The following is a 22,684-nucleotide window of genomic DNA, read 5'->3' on the forward strand; positions in this document are numbered from 1 at the left end:
AGACTCTAATAAATCCCGTGTGTGTGTGTGTGTAAGTGTGTGTGTGTGTGTGTGTGTGTGTGTGTGTGTGTGTGTGTGTAAAATCAGTTCTCTTCCTTCATAGAACCCTGAGTAATACACACATAAAAACAGTAATAATCGGATTTCCGGCTTTCGAGTCCTTCCTCTGCTTTGCAGAGGGTCTTCTCTGTATGTATGCGGTGTGCATGTTTCCTTACCCTCAATAAAATGCCTTCTTTAACTGCTGATTCTGTTTGCAGTGCTTGAGATTTCTCTGCTGCTACCCGTGTGCTTCAGATGTTTCCTGCTTTTTAATTTTTTAACTGGAAGAGAAAATGAACCCAACCAAGACCCACAGACTGTATTGTTTCTAGACTGTATCATTTTGGGGGTTTGTCTCCAGATTTCTTCTGAAGATGGTATCATTTTGGGACCTCATCTTAGGATTCCTTGTGAGGACCACTGACTCCTCAAAATGGGCATGAAATACTCCAGGATTCTCTTAAGTTCCTCTCTGGCTTGCCTCCTGGACAATTAGAGCAGGTTAGACCCTCAGGTGCTTAGTATGACAGTCTTAGTTTTGTTTCAACCCATGCATGGCCTAAATATCCTCTAGGAAATAATAAAAGTGGCCCCCAGGGGGACCGTTAACTATGCCATTGTCCTTTAATTAGAGTTGTTCTGTGAAGGAGAGGAAGAGTACTCTGTTCCCTATGTTCAACTTTTCCTTTATTTGCAGGACCACCCAGGTCTTGCAAAACCCTGCAAGATGGGCCCACAGACTTAAGTTGTAATATGTGATCTGGGAGGGAGCTTGTACACAAGGCCGACGGGGTCTGCTGGACATCCTAGTTCAAATGGGATCTGAACTAACTGTAGCCAATGGCCCATCCTTCTAAATGTTGAGGCTAAATCTAGCCGTATTTTCACTAATTATGGTACCTCACTCCTTCAGAAAATAACCTCCAATAACTTCAAGGCGACTTTCTGTGTTCTAACCACCCAGGTTCCTTGATTAAAGGAGGCAATTAAATACTCTATTGACAAAGTCACAGGCTTTGGAGAGATTATTCAAAACAAACAACAAACCAACAAAAAAACGGGTTGTACCCACGGAACACTGATGGGCGAGTCTACAAAACAAAACACAATGGGACTATATTTTTCTTTCAGACTGTCAACTTGAAAATGGCATCTGGCTTTGCCCTGAAGAGGCATGGGACCCAGACTTCACCCAAACTTGGCCTCAGGTGTCTATTACCATCAAAAATCATGTATAGTACACAGGAAATGGTATATGTTACTGGGAGGGACTCACTACAATTACTCTCATCAATTTCTCATTTGAGGTTTCCAAACACTCCTTCAATCCTACAGGGCTCAGCCAGCCATAGTCATATAGTTACTAAACAGAACGCATGTTAATCATGATGTAAAGGGACATTCCTCATTAACCTTGTCTCTTAATGTTCCCCATGAGGTTATAGCTGACTTCTGAATTTAAATTGGCTGATGAAAGGCTCTGTGAACTGTTGAATCAGACAAATGGTATCCTGCATTATGTTCATCTTACGGTAGACAATGGTGGCAGAGAGATCATCAGTCTCATTGATAGCCACAACGAAGCCTGTCCAGGATTCTTTGGATGTTTTTCTTGCCTGTCTCTTATTCCTATAAGGGCAAAAACTGCTCCAACTATTTTTCTAACTGCACTCTCAGTAGTAATTACAGCAGTAACAGTCTCACTTTTTGTGTTTATAGATGTTACCACACTTGTATGACAAGCTCCAAAGATACACCCCGTCGCCAAACGGCTGTCTTATGCTCTGGATCATCACCACCCATTAAGTTGTTTCATGGCCCTTTAGAGGGCTCCTCTGAGGCACTCTGACTGCTGACCCCCATTAACCACTCTTTGCTGGCTCGAAGCATCTAATAGTGGCCATTGTCTTCAAACCCCCTAATAGCAGTTAGAGTGACCTCTGAGACGGGGGAATGAGAGGCTAATGAGAGGCTAGGAGTTAGATAGACTCCCTGGTGGGCAGATGTCTAGGGAGAGGGGCCATGGCTAGGTAATAATGGTGGTAAATTTTCAAGCTGCCAGGCTTTTGTCTCTCACCAGGAGGCCCTCAGCTGATGGACTGGCTCACCAAGTTCAAGGAGAGATCAGGACACGTGGGTGATACAACAGTTGCAGACCAATCAACCATCCTATCTATCTGACCAACCCTAAAGTAGAGGAGGGAGACTCTTCAGAGGCTTTAAGACCCCCCCCCATTCCCCCACCCCCGGCCTCCAGATGAGACTGCATTTTCAGCTTTATGAGGCCCCCACACACCCCTTTGCAGAGGGTCTTTTCCCCTATATGTCTGTTCTGTATATGTTTCCTCAGCCCCAATAAATGCCTTCCTGTAACTGCTAAAACATGAAATGAAAAAATAATATTTAACATATCTTAAAGGTTATAAAAAGGTAAAAGTTAAAATGTAAAGAAAGATGGTACAGGTGTGACAAAGTCGTCTATAATTAAATGTATTAAAATTCCCAAGTTCGAAAGTCAACACCCTAATTCTAATGTAGCCGGAGTCTCTGTTTACAATGAGATTTCCTTAAAACAGTGGGAAGAACAAATAATGATGTCCAGCGACCCACCCACACCCATCTTCAGGTATGATATGAAGTCTAGGTTTAGATATAAAATAAGAGATAAATAAGGGGTCTCACCCATCACTGACACATCATTGTCTGGGCTCCAGTCTCTCTTACAAAGGAGTTGATGGGCTCTCAGAACTGTGTGATATCTCAGGTTCCTCCCTGGGCTGGACCAACCTTTTCTTTCTCCCAGCATGACACTCCTGGGGGAAGTCCGATTCCTTAGGGTCTGTCTGTCAACCCTTTGATAGCTGAAGGGAGTGTCTTTCCTCAGACAAACTTTGCTTCTGCCAGGTAGCTCCGTTAGTAACACTTCCAAGAAAACTAGCTCAGAGAACAAGAAGTTTATTTTTTGCAAGCGTTGGAGGAATTTAATTTTTGTTTTTTAAGCCCTGATTAAATAACATTTAAAAAAAACCCCAACAATATAGAGTTTAATTACTACTAGTTGAGTCACATGACTTGAAATTTGAGACAGTGAGAGATAACCAGGCTGCAAACAATGCCCTTTAGGAAAAAATGTATTTGGAGTGTGCTTCATAGTTAATGCTATCCTTTGTACATGGAGTACCTTAGTTAATGAGAAGAGGTCAGACAAATCACATGATCTAAGATGGCCTCCATGAGGCATCAACTTCAATACCAGCTTTCAGGCAATTTGTACATCCAAGTTCCAAGACTTCCAAGTCATGTATTTCCAGCACAGCTAGTTATAGGTTTGTGAAGGTTTATGGAGTTCTTCAGTGTAGAATACATATGAATTGCTCTCTGGCTATACCCAACTCCAGGAAGTCCACCTTGGATGGAATGCTATTAATAAAATTTCATTTGACAACACTGTATGATCAGAGAACAAGGATTCTATGTTTTATCCTTTTACTGAATGAGCCATTCAACACTCTGGTTAGATTTTATACAAATGCTAAGTTTATATTTTCACTCTGGGCTGATATCTTCACCTGCCAGACACATACTGCCTTAGCAGTAGAAACACTCCATTAGAAAGAATTATTCTTACTTGAGGGCATTTTTGCTAAATTATACAGTAACTAAGATACTTTTTTAGTGGATAGATATTTAAACCCATTTGTAAAATTGTCTATTGTCTGAGATTTTCATTTAGCCTATGGTCTTCAACCCTCTAGATTGGTGGCCAAATAAACAAAGACAGTAACTGAAAATTGGCTAGAGCTTTGGCTTCTTACTTAGCCAAAGACATTCCCATTAGTTGTAAATTTAAGATCTACTCTTTTGGGGGCCAGCCACTCAGCTACACAGCAAGCCATGGAGTAAGAGTAAGATTTACAGAAGTAAGAGAACAGGAAAAGCCCAGAGATGACAGGTAGATGGGATAGTTAAGGAAAGCTGGCAGGAAATAAACCAAGTTAAGGCCAGGCATTCATAAGTAGCAATAAGCCTCCATGTGTGTTTACTTGGGAGCTGGGTGGTGGGCCCCCCAAAAGAGTGAAAAACAAACAACAACAGGAAAGGTCTTGCCATGTAGACGGACAACCTGCGTTCCATCTCTGGACTCATATAAAGGTGTAAGGAGAGAATCTATTCCATGAAGCTGTTCTTTGACCTTCACTGACACACCACGGCTTACATGTATGTACTGCCCCCCAACACATAAAGTTAAAAATAAAGTAATATATACTTTCAAATCTTTTAATAGATATTTTAAAAATTATTAGAGATATTTGCAGTTTTCTTTGCTATATTTCTAAATGATAGGAATAATGCAAATCTTGGCTTTAGTGAAGCTACAAATAAGGATGTTATTATGTCGTTTCAATAATCAGACCTAACCACACCAAATGGTTGTCTGTTTTCTTCCCATTTCCAAACCTGATCCAAGGTCTCCTAGGTTCTTTGAGAGAACTGGGTGGAGAGAGAAAGGAAGGGAGAATATCATGCTAGAGGGAGGGAGGAGGGAAGGATGGAGGGGGTGTGTGATAGGGCGTTAGATTTGGGTTTAGAAGATAGTTTGCATTGTCCAATCTCCCCTTACTCTGATCAAGGAGGTGCATATATTGAATGGGGTTGGGCAGCCTCTGGGCCAGCCAGAGGAATCCCTGTCTGGGGGAATCTGCGTCTTTTCCTTGGAGCTCAGTTTGGCCTTGTTAGTTCCCATTCCGATCCTTAGTGCTCAACCCCCAATCTCTAAGATTTCTTACTGTAAATTGATAGTCACTTAGAGTCCCTTAGGGATGATATATCTCACAAATGTCCCAACACCAAGGCTTCTCACCTTACTTTGTGCACACTTTCCCGGCCACCATTCTCTCCTGAATTGTAAAGAAACATTCTTTCCTGGAATTGGCAAATTCAAAAGAGTGTTATTTGTCCAAGGCCCTGGAAGCAATGTAATGGGACTGTGGTACCTGTCTCCACAAGGTGGGTGTCTTCAATAGGGTTTCTATTGCTGTGAAGAGACACCATGATCATGCAACTCTTATAAAGAAAAAACATTTAATTGGGGTTGGTTTATAGGTTCAGAGATGTAGTCCGTTATCATCATTGCTGGAAGCATGCCAGCATGCAGGTAGATGTAGTGCTGGAGAGGAGCTGAGAGTTCCATATGCAGAATGGCAGGCAGCAGGAAGAGAGAGTGAACCACTGGGCCTGGCTTGAGCCTCTGAAATCTCAAAGCCCACCCCAATTAATATACTTCCTCCAACAAGACCACATCTCCTAATAATGCTCTTCCCTATGGAACTATGGGGGCCATTTTCATTCATACACCAGAGGAGTGATCCAGGCACTCTCATAGTTGGGCTTGAAATCCTGGATATGCCTCCAAATTGTCAGAAACAAAGGAAGACGCAAAGTGAAGATAGCTCTGCACCTTCTCTGGTACGTGTGTATGTATGTATTTATTTATGTTGACATGACACAAGCTGGAGTCCCTGGGAAAAGGAACCTCACCTGGGAAAATGCCTCCATCTTATTGGTCGGTAGGCAAGTCTGTAATAGCATTTTCTTGGTTTATGATTAATGTGGGAGAGCTAAGTCCAATGGGTAGTACCCCTGGACAGGTGTTCCTGAATGGTATTAACAAACCAGACTGAGCAAGCCATGGGGAGCAAGCCAGTGAGCAGCACTCCTCTATGGCCTCTGCTCTAGTTCCTGCGTCCAAGTTCCTGCCCTGAGTTCTTGCCTTGACTTCCACTGATGATCAGTTGTAACCTTCAAGCCAAATAAACCCTTCCCCGAAAACTGCTTTTGGACAAGTTGTTTTATCACAGCAATGTAAAGAAACTAAAACAAAAAGTGGGACCAGGTTTGTGGGGGTGTTGTTACGACGGCCATGACTACATTGTTTTGGGAAGACTCTGAAAATGTTTGGAACTTTAGACTGGAAAAGCCTTGCCTGCTCAGAGCTTATTGAGCTGTTATGGGAACCTGGAAAATAATGCAGAGGATGGAGGCCTGGCTTATGAAGTTTGAGAAGCAAAGACTCTCTTTGGGCTATTTGTGTATTATTTGTGTATTAAGATCTGTGGGTAAGGTCAGTTGGGACTGTTAATCAGCTGTGATTAACAAGAGACCAGCGCCACTGAAATGTGAAACCTTTGCTTTTCTGGGAAGTTGATGCTGGTTAGTTGGAACTGAGAGATTAGTAGTGATCAAAGAGAGACCAGCATCATTGATGTGAAATCTTCTGAGAATATTTCCTCAGAGTCAGCATACAGAAGCTGTGGTCGAGAGCTGGCCAAGGCTGCATCTCACGCTGGTAGCCAAACTGGTCACCTGTGGGTGTCTCCCATGATGTACTGATTTTGAAGGCATGAAGAGAGTCATGGGGAGCAGCTAAGGACCAGGAGAGGCCATTGGTGAAGATGCAGCCTCAGTTGCAGTGGAGACCCCAGCATACTGGAGGTGCCAGGACTATGGGATGACTGCCAAGGACAGTGGCAGCTGTGGAACGGAGCTGGCCTGAGACTATGAAACAAACTGTGTTCTGTAGGCGACAGAGCAGGCAAGTGGAGCTGCCCAGGACCTTTGGAGCCTAGAGGATGGTGATGGGTCCCAGATGTCAAGAACTGAACTTTTTACACTGTTGAATTTTGATTTTGCTTTCATTTGATTGTGACTGTGCTCTAGTCCTTTCCTCTTGGAGTGATAAAGTATTTAAATTATTTTTAATTTTATAGGAGGAAACAGCTGAGAGACTTTAGACTTGTAAAGAAATGTTGTATATTTTAAAGTGTTTTAATGACTGTGGGATTTAAAATGTTACTTATATTCTACACTGTAATATTAGTATTATGAGATATTGGTGATAAACAAGAAAGGAAAGGTTATAGTTTAATAATTACGTATTGGTATGTCAAGTTGACAAGGGATCTGTTGTCCTGGTTGGTTTTTTTGTCAACTTGATACCAGCTAGAATTATCTGGAAAGAGGGACCTCAACTGAGAAAATGCCTCCATCAGACTGCCTGTTTGCAAGTCTGTAGGGCATTTTCTTGATTAATGGTTGGTGTGAGAGGGCCCAGCCCACTGTGGGCTGTGCCCACCACCCTTGGGCAGGTCCTGAATTGTATAAGAAACAGGCTGAGCAAGCAATGCAAAGTAAGACAGTAAGCACCGTTCTCCATAAAATCTGCTTGAGTTCCTGTCTCGAGTTCCTTCCCTGGCTTTCCCCAGGGATGGGCCTCAACTGAAGGCTGAAATAGACCCATTCATTCAAAATCTAGTTTTGGCAAGTGTCTTATCATAGGAATAGAAAGCAAACTAGGACAGCGAAGCCATTTCTTTTTGCAAAATGGGTGTACCAAAATCCAAACTGGGTAACAAGCATGCTAGGGCAGGAAGCTCACTTGATTTTTATCTTAAAGCAGGTGGTGACTGTGTCTCTTCCTCCATTGGCTGGGGTCTGACCTCACAGTCTTTCATGAGTAATAAATTTTAAAAATAATCAGTGCAAAGAAAATAAAGGAAGAGTGGGAAAGGGTAGGTGTTCCAGGCCAGCAAGTTCCAGGAATGCAGCAAGGCCTTTGTGTATACAAAAGTTTTAGCAAGTGATAAAGATTAAAGGTGGGGGAGATTTATGGAATACTGGCTGTTGGCATGCCAGCTGCTTTTTTTTTTTTTTTTTTTTTTTTTGTCAAGATAGAGTTTCTCTGTGCAGTCATGGCTGTCCTGGAACTCGCTCTGTAGACCAGACTGGCCTTGAACTCATAGAGATCGGCCTGCTTCTGCCTCCTAAGTGCTGGGATTAAAGGCATGAACTACCACCGCCTGGCTTGCAAGATGCTTTTGATAGGAAAAAAAAACCTCACAGTATTGAAATTTTAACAATATCAATATTTTTCAATCCATGAACACATTTCCAATTATGTCTTTTTAAGTGTTGTTACTGGTGAGTTTGCTGGGTCCTTATGCTGTACCCAGATAAAAGATATGAGTAGGCAATGGCTTTTCCAAAGCTGGCAACCAAGGGCCTTTGAGTGCTGAAGACCTAAGGACTGGACTGGCAGACCCAGGGACTTACAGCTCCAAATTTTAAGGGTTAGGGGTAATTCTATGCTTTAAAATCTAGAGACTTTGGGCTCTAGGCACTCGGGTTGATGGCTTGTTGCTCAGGCTGACCACTGGCAAGTAGCTCTGTTCATAGCTACCCTGTATGTAGTGTACTGGACAGCATTGCTTGGCAATAGCAGACAGGAGTGAATGGTACCTTCTAATGTTAAAGCTTTCCCTCAGACCTAGGGTAACACCTATTACAGCTCTCAGGCTTGGGCTGTCTGAAACCCTTGAAACGTAAGGCTTGGCAGCTAGCTCCCTGGACCTCACCCAGCAACTAGGGCCCATAGATTCTCATCTCCAGCTCTCCAGAGCCTACTGCTTTTGTTCAGCCTCAGCTCTCCAGTCCATCTTGCCTTTTCTCTGTACTGCAACTGTCCCTTGTTGAAGGGACCCTTGTACACTTCTGGTCCCTTGCAGAGACATTAGTGATTAACTCCAAGTTACCAATAATATGTCAGCCATCCTTGCATAAAGGAGAGAAATAAAACACTTCCCCTCAGTGTCCTTTAACTAAGAGTGGGTCCAGATTTGAATTCTCTACTTCAGGTTCCCCATGTCTTCTGTGTCTCTGTGTATCTTTCTGTGTGTATCTCTCCCCCTGACAAAGGGCTTCACTCTGTATTTATTGCACAGCACATGAGGAAGGGATGGGATACTTTACAGAAACCCTTAACAGAGCTTTACAAGGGATTAAGTTGCTGGCTCCAACAGACCCCAACTGACCCAGACAACAAACATCCATTGTCTATCAACCAATATCCATAAATGGTTGCTTTCAAACTTTATAGTAGATTTTAAGAAATTGCTTTCAACTTCTGGATTTGCTGCTTTCAGCCAATGATGCACGTGCATTGTGTGGGTCAGAGGCATGCAAAGCATATAATTTCAGATTGCAGCTATGCACTAACTTAGGTTGTAAAAGCTGGTTACACAAGAAATCCAAGGCAAATAAGGTTGGTTATTACATTGTTCTCCTAAAGATAGACTGAGAAAACAGATTGAGGACCCAAAGGCTGGCAGTATTAAGTCTTAAGTGACTTCTAGATGTATTATTCACTTGTCCATGTGAGTACAGCAAAGATTGCAGTCTCTTAGAATTGACACGTGTTTTCGGATAATTCCACCCGCCACTTTCTGGAACCACTCTGCTGCTTTCTTGACAATGTTGTGCCATTGCCACCGCTGCTGATCTTGCTCTTTGCCACCAGCGTGGCTCCTCTGCAGCTTCTGTCATCCTCTCTTGATGTTACCAGCTCAGTGCACACTAATAATGATAAAGATCAAAACTAGGCAAGGTTGTTCCCTCGTAGTGGAGGCCCCTAGCTCCACATCTTAAGATTCCAGTACATAGCTTGCAGTTAACTACAGGATCCAGGAAGGTAAAATGGGATCATTGCCAGGATTGGGGCAGGGGGAGGAGGGAGGCTCAATAGAGAGGGGAATAGCAGCGTGCAAATAATCTGATCAGGAAAGTGGGAAAAGGGGGAGCTTGTTGTGGGGAGAGATGCTGTCTTAGTTAGGGTTTCTATTTCTGTGAAGAGCACCATGACCACGGCAACTCTTATAAAGGAAAACATTTAATTGTGGTGGCTCATGTACAGTTCAGAGGTTTAGTTCATTATCATCATGGTGGGAAGCAAGACAGCATGTAGGCAGACATGGTGCTGGAGTTGAGCATCTTTACATCTTGACCCAAAGGCAACAGGAAGTAAACTGTCTCACTGGGCATGGCTTGAGCAAAGGAGATCTCAAAGCCGGCCTCCACAGTGACCTACTTCCTCCAACTTGACCACACCTACTCCAACAAGGACACACCTCCTAATAGTGCCACTCCCTTTGGGGGCCGTTTTCTTTCAAACCACCATAGATGTAAATACAGAAGAAGCTGGGAAGAGAGTATGGGAGAATGGCAGGATACAAGTGATCTGATAGGGCAAATGGGGAAAGTGGGGCTCCTTAGGGAAGGGGGAGGGAGGTAAATACAGGAAAAGGAGGGAGGTGGGTAAAACAACAATAAAGATGTCTGAAAAAGCAACAAGAACCATACTATTAACTCTTTAATTTAAAAATACCCATAATGCATATAATTATCTATCTATCTATCTATCTATCTATCTATCTATCTATCTATCTATCTATCTATCTATCTATCTAGTTTTAATGAACTTTTCTTATCTGGGTTGATGGTTCTTTCTCCAAGAACCAAAGACCACCTAACAAAAACCCTAATACTACACATGAGAAACCCTCTTTCAAGTTGTTGGCCAGGGCTGTCTAAGGGTGTATTAGGGTTCTCTAGAGGAACAGAACTTACAGAATGAATCTTTCTATATATAGAAAGCGGACTTATTAGACTGGCTTACAGGCCAGCTAGTACAGCAATGGCTGTCTACCAACACCACACCCAAGAATCTAGTAGCTGTTCAGTGCGTGAGGCTGGATGCCTCAGCTGGTCTTCAGTCTATGCTGGAATTCTGAAGAAGTAGGCTCTAATGGCAGTGGAGGAATGAACTTGCTAGCAAGGGGAGAGCACACAGGCAAAGAGCAAAAGCTTCCTTCTGTGTCTTTTATATAGGCTTCCAGCAAAAGGTGTGGTGCAGGCTAGAGGTGGACCTTCCCACCTCAAAAGGTCTGGATTATAGGTGTATTGCCAGGGTCCAGCCTCAGCTCGGGTTCAGGTCCTGAGGCAGGGAAGGGGTATCAGTGCAAGGAAAAATTCTGACCACCAATTGTCAATGTGACAGAGTCTAGAATCATCTGGGAAATGGGTCTCTGGGTATGCCTGTGGCAGATGATTTTGATTGTGTCAAGTGAGGTGGGAAGGCCTGCACACGGTGTGTAGTGTAGCATCATTCCCTGGCTGGGATCCTAGACTAAGGAAGGATGCTTTTAGTTCTTAGACAATATAAATCCTTACACTAGTGCTGTCCAGATTTTGCACCAGAATCTATTGCTTCTCAAGAGGAAAAATTAGAATCATTGTATCTCAGGTAAAAACTAGAATGAAATAGTTGTTTTCACTGTATCTAGGGTAAACTACAGAATGAATACTTATTTTCTAGAAGTACTTAGACCCTGCAGAAATCACTGTGGAAAACAGTCATTGTTTGCTGTTATCTGTGGAGTTGCTTTTCTGAAGGAGCTGTACAGTCCTTGCATGACTTTGGTCACAAGACAATCCTGGCACACCTGGATTTCTTGGATTACTGGGTACTGCAGACAGTGTATAAGGAGAACTAAAGTGGCAGAGGTGTGATGCTTTGCTTCAGAAAACATGTAGATTAGATCAGGGGTTTGGTACGAGGAACTTGTTTTACCCAAAAAACAACTTTTGTGTAACAATTAATAAATACGCCTTTGGATGGCTGTTCGAAATTCAGGTCATAGCAGCTGCTCCCCCCTGCTGCCAGAGAGCCTAAAATTCTTCTTGGAGTGACCCTCTTTCTTTGAATACACCATACAGAACACCCGACATCTTCAGATGATCCTTACAGAAACCCAAAAGGAGTTATGAAGAAACATGCCATAAAGAAATTGGAACTCATAGATTAGGGTGTTGGCCCACAATCAAAATGGTCTGATTTCTAGCCCAGGATGTGTCATGGACACTGGAGGTAGGAGACACTCTTGGTCTTGGGGAGGGAAAAGAAGAGGAGTCACTGAAAACAAACTTCCCTGGACAGACAGCTGTTTTTCTTACCATCTCTTTAGTCATGCTCAGTGAGAAGGCTAGAGTTACAGCCGACCTGGCTTAGCCGCCACTGTTTGTTGCTTTCCAAGCTCAATAAAATGTGGAATTCTTTTCCTTTGGTGACCCGCTTTACTTACTAGTTTATGTTTGATTTCCTACTAACACTTCAAATCCTGTTTATTGCTGGGGGATGGGTGGAGCCTAGTTTTCTGTCTTCTGCTCATTGGCAACTGTTTAAAGTACCCCCTTCTCTCCCGTGAGATTTCGCTGCACTCTGAGGTTGCTGGCTTCCTTTTCTCTCACCAAATCTCACCTATTTTTACATTCTGATCAGCTTTCTCTCTCATCACCCCTTTTTATCCCAATATGAAGCTTCCTTCCTTTCTAGAAAATATTTCTCAGTGCAGGAGACCAGCTGCCATCATAAATATCCATGTGGACTTCCTTCCTATTGCTCACTGTGATGTCAGGCCAGTTGCTCTGATTTCCTAGTCTTAGCCTGGGGACCCAGAGACTGCACAGGAAATTGAGCCAAAGGCTTCCCCATTTGCCAGAGAGAGAGGGTACAACCTAACCCACTTAGTCCCAGCACCATCCACCCCAGGTGGCCCTGGGCTTTGTGGACCACTGCCTGGAGTAGGAGCATCTGATCCCAGGCACTTCTTAAGAAGGATCAAGGCTGCAAGAATAGGTGTGCAACCATCCACACCATCCAGGGGCGACCTGAAGATCCTTGTCAAAATAGCTTCTCAGAACTCAGCTAGAAACTTTGTCTCCTTGGACTCTGCATTAATCCCTGGCCCTCAGAGCCCCCTGCAGGAGCACAAGGGACTTTTTCAGGGGACAAGGGACATCATAAATCTAGTGACCCAGCTCTAGTGCAGCTCCCCATCCTTGCCAAAGACATCCTGAGGCTCTGTTCCTCCAGGACAAATCCTGACGAATTTGCCCGAATCCACCAGCAGCCTTGGTGTCTGAGGTCACACCGCCAGGAAAGGAGGGATTGTTCCCTTGCTGGTGTCACCCTGGAGTCCCCCAACCAGCCTTTGCCCCAGAGTGGGTTCATTTGTATAATAGCATTTAATGCCAATAAAAAGAAAATATTGAAAAATACATTGAAAAATGAGAATTGCACAAACTTATGGGCTACAGTGCAATATTTCAATACATATGTACAGTGTACAGTGATCGGGGTGGTTGGGTGTCATCTCAGACATTCATTATTTCTCTAAGTTGGAAACATTCTGAATGCAAACTAGCTACTTTTAAATATTTAACTTATTTTTGTGAAGCTCATTTGTCCTATAGTCTTAGAGAACCCACCTTTGTGAGGTGTGAATTAGGACCCTCTGTGGGGGCATGTAACTGAATATGGGGCCTGACTTGTTAGGGTGACTATTGCTGTGATAGAACACCATGACCAAAAGTGACTTGGGGAATTTGCTGGCTAGTTCTGTCTCAAGTCGATAAAAGCTGGAGTCATCTGAGAGGAGGGAACCTCAGTTGGAAAAATGGCTCCAGAAGATCAGGCTGTAAGTAGACAAGCTAGTAAGTCATTTTCTTATTAGTGATTGGTGGGGAAGGGCCCAGTCCACTGTGGGTGGGGACACTCCTGGCCTTCTATAAGAAAGCAGGATGAGCAAGCCATGGTGAGCAAGCCAGGAAGCAGCACCACTCCATGGCCTCTGCATGAGTTCCTGCTTCCAGGTTCTTGCTCTGCTTGAGTTCCTGTCCTGTTGTTTTTTTTTTTTTTTTTTTTTTTTTGCTTTTATTTATTTATTTATTTTATAATTTAATTTAATTTTACATATCAGCCACTGATTCCCTTGTTCTCTCCCCTCCCCCCTCCCTTTTTTTGATGATGAACTATAGTGTAAAAGTGTTAGCTAAATAAACCCCTTCCTCCCCAAGTTGCGTTTGGTCATAGTGTTTCATCACAGCAATAGTAACCCTAACGAAGCCAGAAGTTGGTACCAGGACAGTGGGGTGCCATTGTGACCGACCTGACCATGTTGTTTTGGGGAGGATTATGGAAGGACTTTGGAACTTTGGGCTAGAAAAGCTACTGAGTGTTGAAGTGTGGTGAGCTGTTCTGTGGGAGCTTGGAAGATAAGAGTGTTGAGAGAAATGCAGATGATGATGGAGGCCTGGCTTGTGAAGCTCCAGAGGGAACTATGAGAGTCACTCAGAGACTCTATTGGGACTGTTGCATATTCTAAGTTAAGAATCTGTGATATAGTTGAAGACTAGATAGTTATAATTATGATTTTCCCTGGTTATGATAAGAGATAAATAAGATATGAAACTTTAGACTCACAAATATAGGATAGATAGAATATTTTCTTTAATTTTGCCGAATACAAATAGACTAGATATTGTAACTGTAATTCCTGCTTGATAACTGTTCTATTATATGTAATTTTACTATGTTAAAGTTGAAACCTTCCTTTTTGATTAGACAGAAAAGGGGAGGTGCTATGGGATGTTCTGTATGCTGTGAATATGTTGCTCTTATTGGCTGATAAATAAAAAGCTGATTGGCCAGTAGCCAGGCAGGAAGTATAGGTGGGATAAACAGACAAGGAGAATTCTGGGAAGTGGAAGGCTGAGTCAGAAGATGCCAGCCCGCTGTCCAGTGAGCAGCATGTAATTGCACACAGGTAAAGCCACGGAACATGTGGCAGCATATAGATTAACAGAAATGGACTGAGTTTAAATGTAAGAGCTAGTCAGTGGAAAGCCTGAGCTAATGGCCAGACAGTTTTAATTAAAAAAAAAAAAAGAATCTGTGGTTCTGGCTAGCTGTGGCTGAAGAATCAGCAGTGATCAGCAAGATACCAGAACCACTAAAGTGAAACCTTTGCTTTGCTGGGATAATCAGTGCTGGAGCTGAGAAATAGGTGGTGATTAAGAAGATACCAACATCACTGAGGTAAAATCTTCTGGCAAGTGTTTCCTTGGAGCTAGTACACAGAAAGTGCCAAGGTTGTACCTTTGCTAGAGGCCGAACTTGGTAATGTTCACCAAAGTGGTATTGGTTTTGAAGGTCATGGAGAATAGTTGAGGCTTGGCACTGTGTGGTAGAACTGGAGTCCCTGAGGAGAACACAGGAGAAGCTATTGGTGAAAGGGCAGCCTAGTTGCAGCAGAAGACCCCAGGATTTTGGAGATGCCAGGACCATGGGATGACCGCCAAGAACAGCGGCAGCTTTGGAGAGGAGTCAGCCTGAGTTTAGGAGACAGTCTTCATTGGCTGTGGAGAATGGAGCTGGAGAAGTGACTCAGGCCCTTTGGAGGAGCCCAGAAGATCATGAGTGGATCCCAGACATCGGACACCAAGTTATTTACACAATTGGAGTTCAGTTTTACTTTGATTTGTTTGTGACTGTGCCCTGGTTCTTCTTTCTTGAAATAAGAAAGTATTTTATTTATTTATTTATTTTATTTTATAGGACTTGTTGAATGTGGAGTTGGTACAAATCCTGTGGCTGGCAGAGGAATGATAGTAAGAGGCAAGAAGGAAATCTAGTTTAACACAACCTAGTTAGCTGGTGCTGGTTCAAACCTAGAGTCTGACATCAGGAGGTTTATTGTAGGCATATTTAAGTATAGTACAATCTGGAAAAAAGTTTCCCAGTGCAAAACAACCCCCTGTGCACAAGGAGGCATAACTACATCGAAACTCTTCAAAGTACACGTCACTTCATCTATGAAATTGGGTTCTAGAGATAGGCCGCATGTGTTATCTTAAGGGCCTAGGGGAGGACCTGGTGTGGTCTCAGTTATACAGATAGCACAGAGGTCACCTGGGCTATTAACCACTTCCAGTTCTGGTGGTGGGAGCTTGGGGGAACCCCTGACCACACAGATAATGCAAAGGTCACCTAGACTATTAGCCGCTTTGGGTCCTGCTTGTAGGAGCTTGGTATGGCCTGGCCCTACAGATAACACAGACCATCAGGTTATTATTCACCTCCATTCCCAGCCTTCTGGGTGGAAAGAGTAGTTACACATATTTTTTTTGAAAAGACAGCCCTACTTGTTTAGCATTCTTGATTTCCCCAGAACTATCTGTTAGTGGGAGCACCTTTGGGCCCCCAACAGTTGAGAGACTACATTTTTAAAGAGACTATGGATTTTAAAAGAGACTTTGGATTTTTTTTCTTTTCTTTCTTTCTTTTTTTTTTTTTTTTTTTGGTTTTTTGAGACAGGGTTTCTCTGTGTAGTTTTGGTGCCTGTCCTAGAACTCACTCTGCAGACCAGGCTGGTAATAATAAATCTCTGTGTCATTTTATGTGAGCTAGTGGTCTAAAGAAAAATCCGACTACATGTGGAAATTTTTAAGTCTGTAAAAGGTTTTATTTTGTGATGTTGGTATAAATGTGTGATCTTGGGGATGAACAGGAAAAGAAAGCTTGTGGCTTAACAGTGATGTTTGTGTGTCATGTTGACAAGGGGTCCATTGTCTTACCAATTTTTGTTTGTTTGTTTGTTTTTGTTTTTGGAGACAGGGTTTCTCTGTGTAGTTTTAATGCCTGTCCTGGATCTTTCTCTGTAGACCAGGCTGGCCTCAAACTCACAGAGATCCGCCTAGCTCTGCCACCCGAGTGCTGTGATTAAAGGCGTACACTTATGCCGCCCGACATCCTATCTGGCTTTATGTCAGCTTGACATAAGTTATAGGCAGACCTATAAGGCATTTTCTTAATTAGTGATTGATGGGGGAGGGCCCAACCCATTGTGGGTCCCCCCCCACCCCGGCCCGAGGGGCAGGTAGTCCTGGGTTCTATAAAAAAGCAGACTGAGCATGCCATAAGCAGACTCCCACAACCTCTGCATCAACTCCTGCCTCCAGGTTTCTTCCCTGCTTGAGTTCCTGTCCTTACTTCCTTTGATGATAAACTGCAATGTGGGAGTGTAAGCTAACTAAACCCTTTCCTCTCCAAGTTGCTTTTGGTCATGGAGTTTCATCATAGCAATAGTAACCCTAATTAAGACTGGGAGCAAAGTTTTATTTTGCTTATGTTTCCATGTCACTGTTCATTATTGAAGGAAGTCAGGGAAGGAACCTGGAGACAAGAGCTGATGCAGAGGCCATGGAGGAATGCTGCTTACTGGTTTGTTCCTCATGGCTTGCTCAGCCTGCTTTCTTACAGAACGCAGGACCGCCTACCCAGGGATGGCTCCACCCACAATGGGCTGGCCCGTCTCTCATCAATCAATAATTAAGGAAATGCTTTGATCTTATGGAGGCATTTTCTCCATCGACTTTCCCTCTTCTCAGATGACTACAGCCCATGTCAAATTGACATAAACTGGCCAGCACAGTGCCCTTGTAAAACTGGGTAACCGTCAATGTTTTGTGAATGTGACCTACCAAAAGTCAACTAAAAATCCAACAGTGAACCCGAGGTGTTTCTGGAAGCCTCTGGGTTCACCACTTAATGTCAGTGCAGCCAGGGTTCAGAACCTGCACTGTGTGCTCTTCACCTTGTCACAGCAAACAAATACTTTCTAAAACAGACTAGACATCACTGTCTGACATGAATTCCAGTGTTTTTACTATAAGAAGCTTTTTACTCTCATAGAAACATAATGGTTTAGTTATAGAAAACAAAGACTTTCGCTATTTTCCTACCGCCGTTTCTCAGCACGTAATAACTGCTCTTTTTTAAAAAAAATTATTTTAACTTTATTTTATATGCATTGGTGTGAAGGTGTCAGGTCCTGGAGATCTGAACTTACAGACAGTTATGAGCTGCCATGTGGTTGCTGGGAATTGAACCCAGGTCCTCTGGAAGAGCAGTCAGTGCTCTTAACCATTGAGCCATCTCTCCAGCCCCCCTTAGTGTGTAGTAATTGAGTTAGTATGTTTTTGGATAGTATGTGTAATAATGTTTGATTGTGTGGCTGTTGCACTCTTGAGCTTACAGCAGCTAGTGCTACCTGCACAAGTCTGTGTCATCCACACTTTATCATGGGTCAGGGAGGGGCTCTTAAGGCTCCCCCATTTCCCTAACGAACTACAGGCAGTTTTGCTGGAGTGTCAGTATCAACTAGTCAGTGAGGACTAATTCTTTGTGTGAAAACAAGCAAGTAACACCTCATTATTTCACAAACTTGGTTTCATTTCTAATAAATGGTACAAAATACATATTAAAGAATTGTTTTAAAATAAAACTCTTTATGATTTATTATCAGTAAATATTTGATTTATATACCTATTTATATATTTATATACCAGAGTGAAAGGGATTATGTGTAGAAAAAATTTAAGAATCTCTGTTATAAAGCATCTGAAATCATTATGTGTCCTTCCAACTGCTCCTGGCCCAGTAATTTCCTCTTTCCAGTCCTTCCCTCTTCTATTCCCTTCCCAGGTTCTGGTGGCTCCCCTTTCCTCTCCTCCTTCTCTTCCTTCTTCCTCTTCTTTTTCTTCTCTTTTTCCTTCTCTTTCTGCTGGGCATTGGATCCAAAGATGTATATACATCTATACATCTATATACATACACACATATAGATATATAGATGTATATACACACACATATATATATAGATGTATGTATATATAGTTATAGTCCCTATTTTCTACTTTGAGATGAGCTGTTTACTTTCTCCATTTAAGAACATGTGGTATCTGTTCTTCTCTGTCTGATTTGCTTTCCTTATGTAATGCTCCCCAGATCCAACTGTTTCTTCAAATGATACCATTTCATTCTTTTAAAGCATGTTGCAATAAAAATGCTAGTGCAAGTGTCTCATTGAAATTGGAATTTCAGTTCTTTTGTGTATATACTCAGTATACTGGATCACATGATAGTTCTCCTGCTTCCTGTTGCTGTTTTTGTTTTTGTTTTTGTTTTTTTCCGAGACAGGGTTTCTCTGTGTAGTTTTGGTACCTGTCCTGGATCTTGCTCTGTGGACCAGGCTGGCCTTGAACTCACAGAGATCCACCTGGCTCTGCCTCCTGAGTGCTGGGATTAAAGGTGTGTGCCACCGCCACTCAGCTCATTATATATTTAAAAAAAATTTATGTGTATGAGTGTTTTGTCTGCATGTATGTCTGTGCATCATATGTGTGCACGGTGCCTGTAGAAGCCAGAAGAGGATGTCAGTTCCCCTGGAACTGAAGTTACAGACTGTTGTGAGCTGCTATGTAGGTGCTAGGAATTGAACCAGAGTCCTCTGGATGAGCAGCAAGTGCTCTTAACCACTGAACCATCATCTCTCCAGCCCCTGATTATGGTTTTGAGTTGCATATCTTTGATTAGTATTGTTGAATGTTAAAAAAAACTTGAATACACACACACACACAGGTACACACACACACATTCACCCTTTTGAAAAATATCTATTTATCTACTCATTTACTTATTTATTGTGGTGCTGGGATTTGAATCCAGGACCTTGCACACATGTAAGGCAGACTGACTCTGTCACTGACTACTTCTCCCCTATTTTTAAAATTGGAATAATTAGTGTTGATTTTGGGGGGAGTGATGAATCGAGATTCTTATATTCTAGAAAGGAATCCCTTGCCAGATGAATAGAATGCAAACGGGTCCTCCCACCTGGAGGCTGTGTCCTTTGTTAATTATTTCCTTTGTTTGACTCTTATTTTATTATTTTCTTAATGCCAGCTTTAGATTTGATATAATTCCCTATGTCTAGTTGAACTTTTGTTTCCCATGCTTTTGGAATCTCATAAAAAAAAATCCCTACTTAGATCAATGTCCTTAACTGTTTCTCTGTTTTATTTTTTTTAAAAAAATATTTGCCGGGCGGTGGTGGTGCACGCCTTTAATCTCAGCACTCGGGAGGCAGAGCCAGGCGGATCTCTGTGAGTTCGAGGCCAGCCTGGTCTCCAAAGTGAGTTCCAGGAAAGGCGCAAAGCTACACAGAGAAACCCTGTCTCGAAAAAAAAAAAAATTTTGTTTTAAATAAATATTTTGTGTATATGGGTGTTTTGCCTGCATATATGTCTCTGTACCACATCTACAGTGCCCACAGGCCTCAGATCCCCTTGAAGGGGAGTTACAGGGAGCTGGGAATTGAACCCAGCTCCTCTGCAAGAGCAGTCAGTGCTCTTAAGTGCTGAGTCATCTCTCTAGCCCTTTGCCCCCATGCTTTCTCCAATAGTTTCATGGCTTACATTTAAGTCTTGATCCATTTTGAGTTGACCTTTTTGTACAGCAAGAGATAGGGTTCTAGTTCATTCTGCATGCAAGAATGTTCAGTTCCCTAGCACCATTCATGGAAGAGATGGTCCTTCATCCAAGGCGTGTTCCTGCTGCCTTTGTTGAAAATCAGACAGCTGTGAATATGTGCGTGCTGGGGATTGAACTTTTGTCTTTCAAATGCTTGGTAATGGACGTTAGGTAAAGGAAGGCCTTTTTAGAGTCTCAGGTAGCTGAGAGGAAAGGTTTTGGTTGATTCTCGGGTTGCTTGATTCTAAAAGTAGAATTTGATGTGGTCTTGATCTTCAGGGTCCAGGGAAGGAATGTGGAGCATTTTTTTCTTTCTTTTTCTTTGTTGATTTAGCTTGAAGCTTAGTTAGTATGGATTTCTTTTTTCCTCTATCCTTTCGTTTGTAACTTAATTTCAGGATATACTAGAATTTTTTGAAACATTAGAAAAACTGACAACTAACATGTTTTTTGAGGGCCACATGTAGCTTCTTATCAGGTTGCTGGACTCTAATAATTAGCTCTATACTATTTTGTAAGTATCCTTTTTTCTCTTCAGTTTGCAGATGTTTCTGAAACTTTTTTTTAAACTCTCAGCTCCCTCAGGTTTAGGCGCTTTTGCTTTTTTAACAAAATAAACTTGTTTGGTGCCCATTGTTTACTTTTTCTCTTTTATTGATGTCTTTTCTAGGTTTTTGGTATCTGGATTATTTGTTAACATTCCAAAACAAGTTAAGAAAGCCCTGGTGACTGACTTTTAATGTTCCGAAGTTTTAATAAATCGAGGGATGTATTTTAACTAGTGAGTAGCTTGTGGGATCCTACACACGCTTGTCAGGGGTGTGGGAACTTAACGTTCCCTGATCACATTAGCTCACAGCATCTCAAAGACATCCCGGGGGATGGTTCCAGCCTGTTTACTGAGTACACCCCAGTAACTAAGTTTTTAAAAAAGACTCAAGTTTCCTTCCTTTCCCACAGCAGCAAGGGGAAACTGGATCCGCTGCCACGTTGGACGCTCCGAACGTCTCTTGGGAACCTGCAGAGCTCAGGCGCGGGGCCCGGCCGTCCGAGCGAGCGCAGCGCTCCTCTCCGAGCTTCTGGCCGCGGGGAGGGCAGAGGAACTCCCGGGAGCTCGACCCCGCTGCGCCAGGGCGCGGCTCCTCCCCTCGGCCGGGCTGGGGGCGGACGCGGGCGGCGGGGGGCGGGCGCTGCGGCCTGGGGCGAGCCGGGAGCCCTTTCCACGTTTGCAACGCGGCTGCGGCGCACCCAGCCTTGCCCCTCGGCGCTCCAGTCCAGGCCGTGCGATGGCGTTCGGGGCCCGGGGCTGGCGGCCCCGGTCGCTGCTCCTGCTGCTGCTCTGGGTGACCGGGCAGGCGGCGCCCGTGGCGGGCCTGGGTGTGAGCTCGGAGCTTCAGATCGAGCGCCGCTTCGTGCCTGACGAGTGTCCGCGCACGGTGCGCAGCGGCGACTTCGTGCGCTACCACTACGTGGGAACTTTCCCCGATGGCCAGAAGTTCGACTCCAGGTACCCCGTGCCCCTTCACTCCCCAGGGACCTCCGCCAGCCCTCCTCCTGCCCCCGGAGGTGGGCTGAGCCTCCCGCCTCGCGACTTCAGTGGTAGGTGGGACTTTGAGATTGGGGTCCGGACAATCCCTCCCTCCCTCTCTGACCGGTTCAGCGGCACATGCTTTCACACAGTCATGTAAAATGGCCACTCAGGGAGACCTCCAAGAGTGAGTGATGCCCACCCGCTGCCTCCCTGACGGTCCCTCCCGACTGGCTCCTGAATTTCATCCCTTGAGTGTCCAGTCAGTGGTAGCACTGAGGACGAGGAGGAGGAGGAGGAGGAGGAGGAGGCGGCGGTTGAAATTTGCAGCCACAGTGCTACACTGTTGAGGAACTAGACACCGGTCTGTTTTGTATCTCTATAAATATGCATGAGCTCATTTAAATATGTTTGGAATTCCAAGAAGAACCTTGCCTTCATTTTTTTTTTTTTTTTTAAACCAACGAGTTCACCAAGACCAGCGAGGCCTGTGCAAACGGTGGAGTCTCAGGCTACGGGAATTCAAATGCAGTGCCTGTGTGTAACGTCCTGCGCCTTCCCCTTCCGGCTTCACAAAAGCTGGGAGAGATGGCCTAGAGCAGCCCTGTGGGCTTGCCCGCATAGCCTGTCTTCAAGTCTTGCGCTCACATCCAACCTCTCTTCTCTCCCAGGCTGCTGTTACTAACCTTGGGCTGTGCCCTCGTGGTGAGCCACTCCACTAGGCAGGGAACCTGTTCAGCCTCTGCAGTGTGCCTGAGTGGGCTTATGAACACGTACAAGCAGCCACCCTTGTTTTTGTTTTTTTTTGAAATTGCAGGTAGTGAGTGTGTAAAAGCGACTTAGTTTGTCAGTACTGTGTGGCACAGAGCAAGTGCTTAGATACGGTCATCTTTATCATTAGGTGTTTTGGGGGGACACACAGGGAGATTGAACACAGGGCTTTGGATATTCTAGGCAAGCTCTCTGTTACTGACTTACAGCCCCAGCCCTACTAATACAGTGGTTTCTGGAGTAGCTTTTATACCAGCCAACTTTGCCGAGGTATTCGCATGGCATGCAATTCTCCTAGACTG

At 43.7% G+C, this 22,684-nt stretch overlaps 1 protein-coding gene across 1 annotated transcript in view; it reads left to right on the forward strand.

Annotated features, from left to right (window-relative positions):
- The first annotated feature begins 21,266 nt into the window (after positions 1-21,266).
- The window catches only part of Fkbp9 (FKBP prolyl isomerase 9), a 49,860-nt gene continuing 48,442 nt past the window's right edge, over positions 21,267-22,684 (forward strand). The window contains exon 1 of the mRNA XM_052720729.1: positions 21,267-21,590. Coding sequence (XP_052576689.1) covers positions 21,370-21,590 — 221 coding nt within the window. The 5' untranslated portion in view covers positions 21,267-21,369. The remainder of the gene's footprint in view (positions 21,591-22,684) is intronic.

Source organism: Peromyscus californicus, unplaced genomic scaffold (assembly GCF_007827085.1).
Source record: "Peromyscus californicus insignis strain IS unplaced genomic scaffold, ASM782708v3 Scaffold_6__1_contigs__length_162567912, whole genome shotgun sequence".
Taxonomy (NCBI): domain Eukaryota; kingdom Metazoa; phylum Chordata; class Mammalia; order Rodentia; family Cricetidae; genus Peromyscus; species Peromyscus californicus.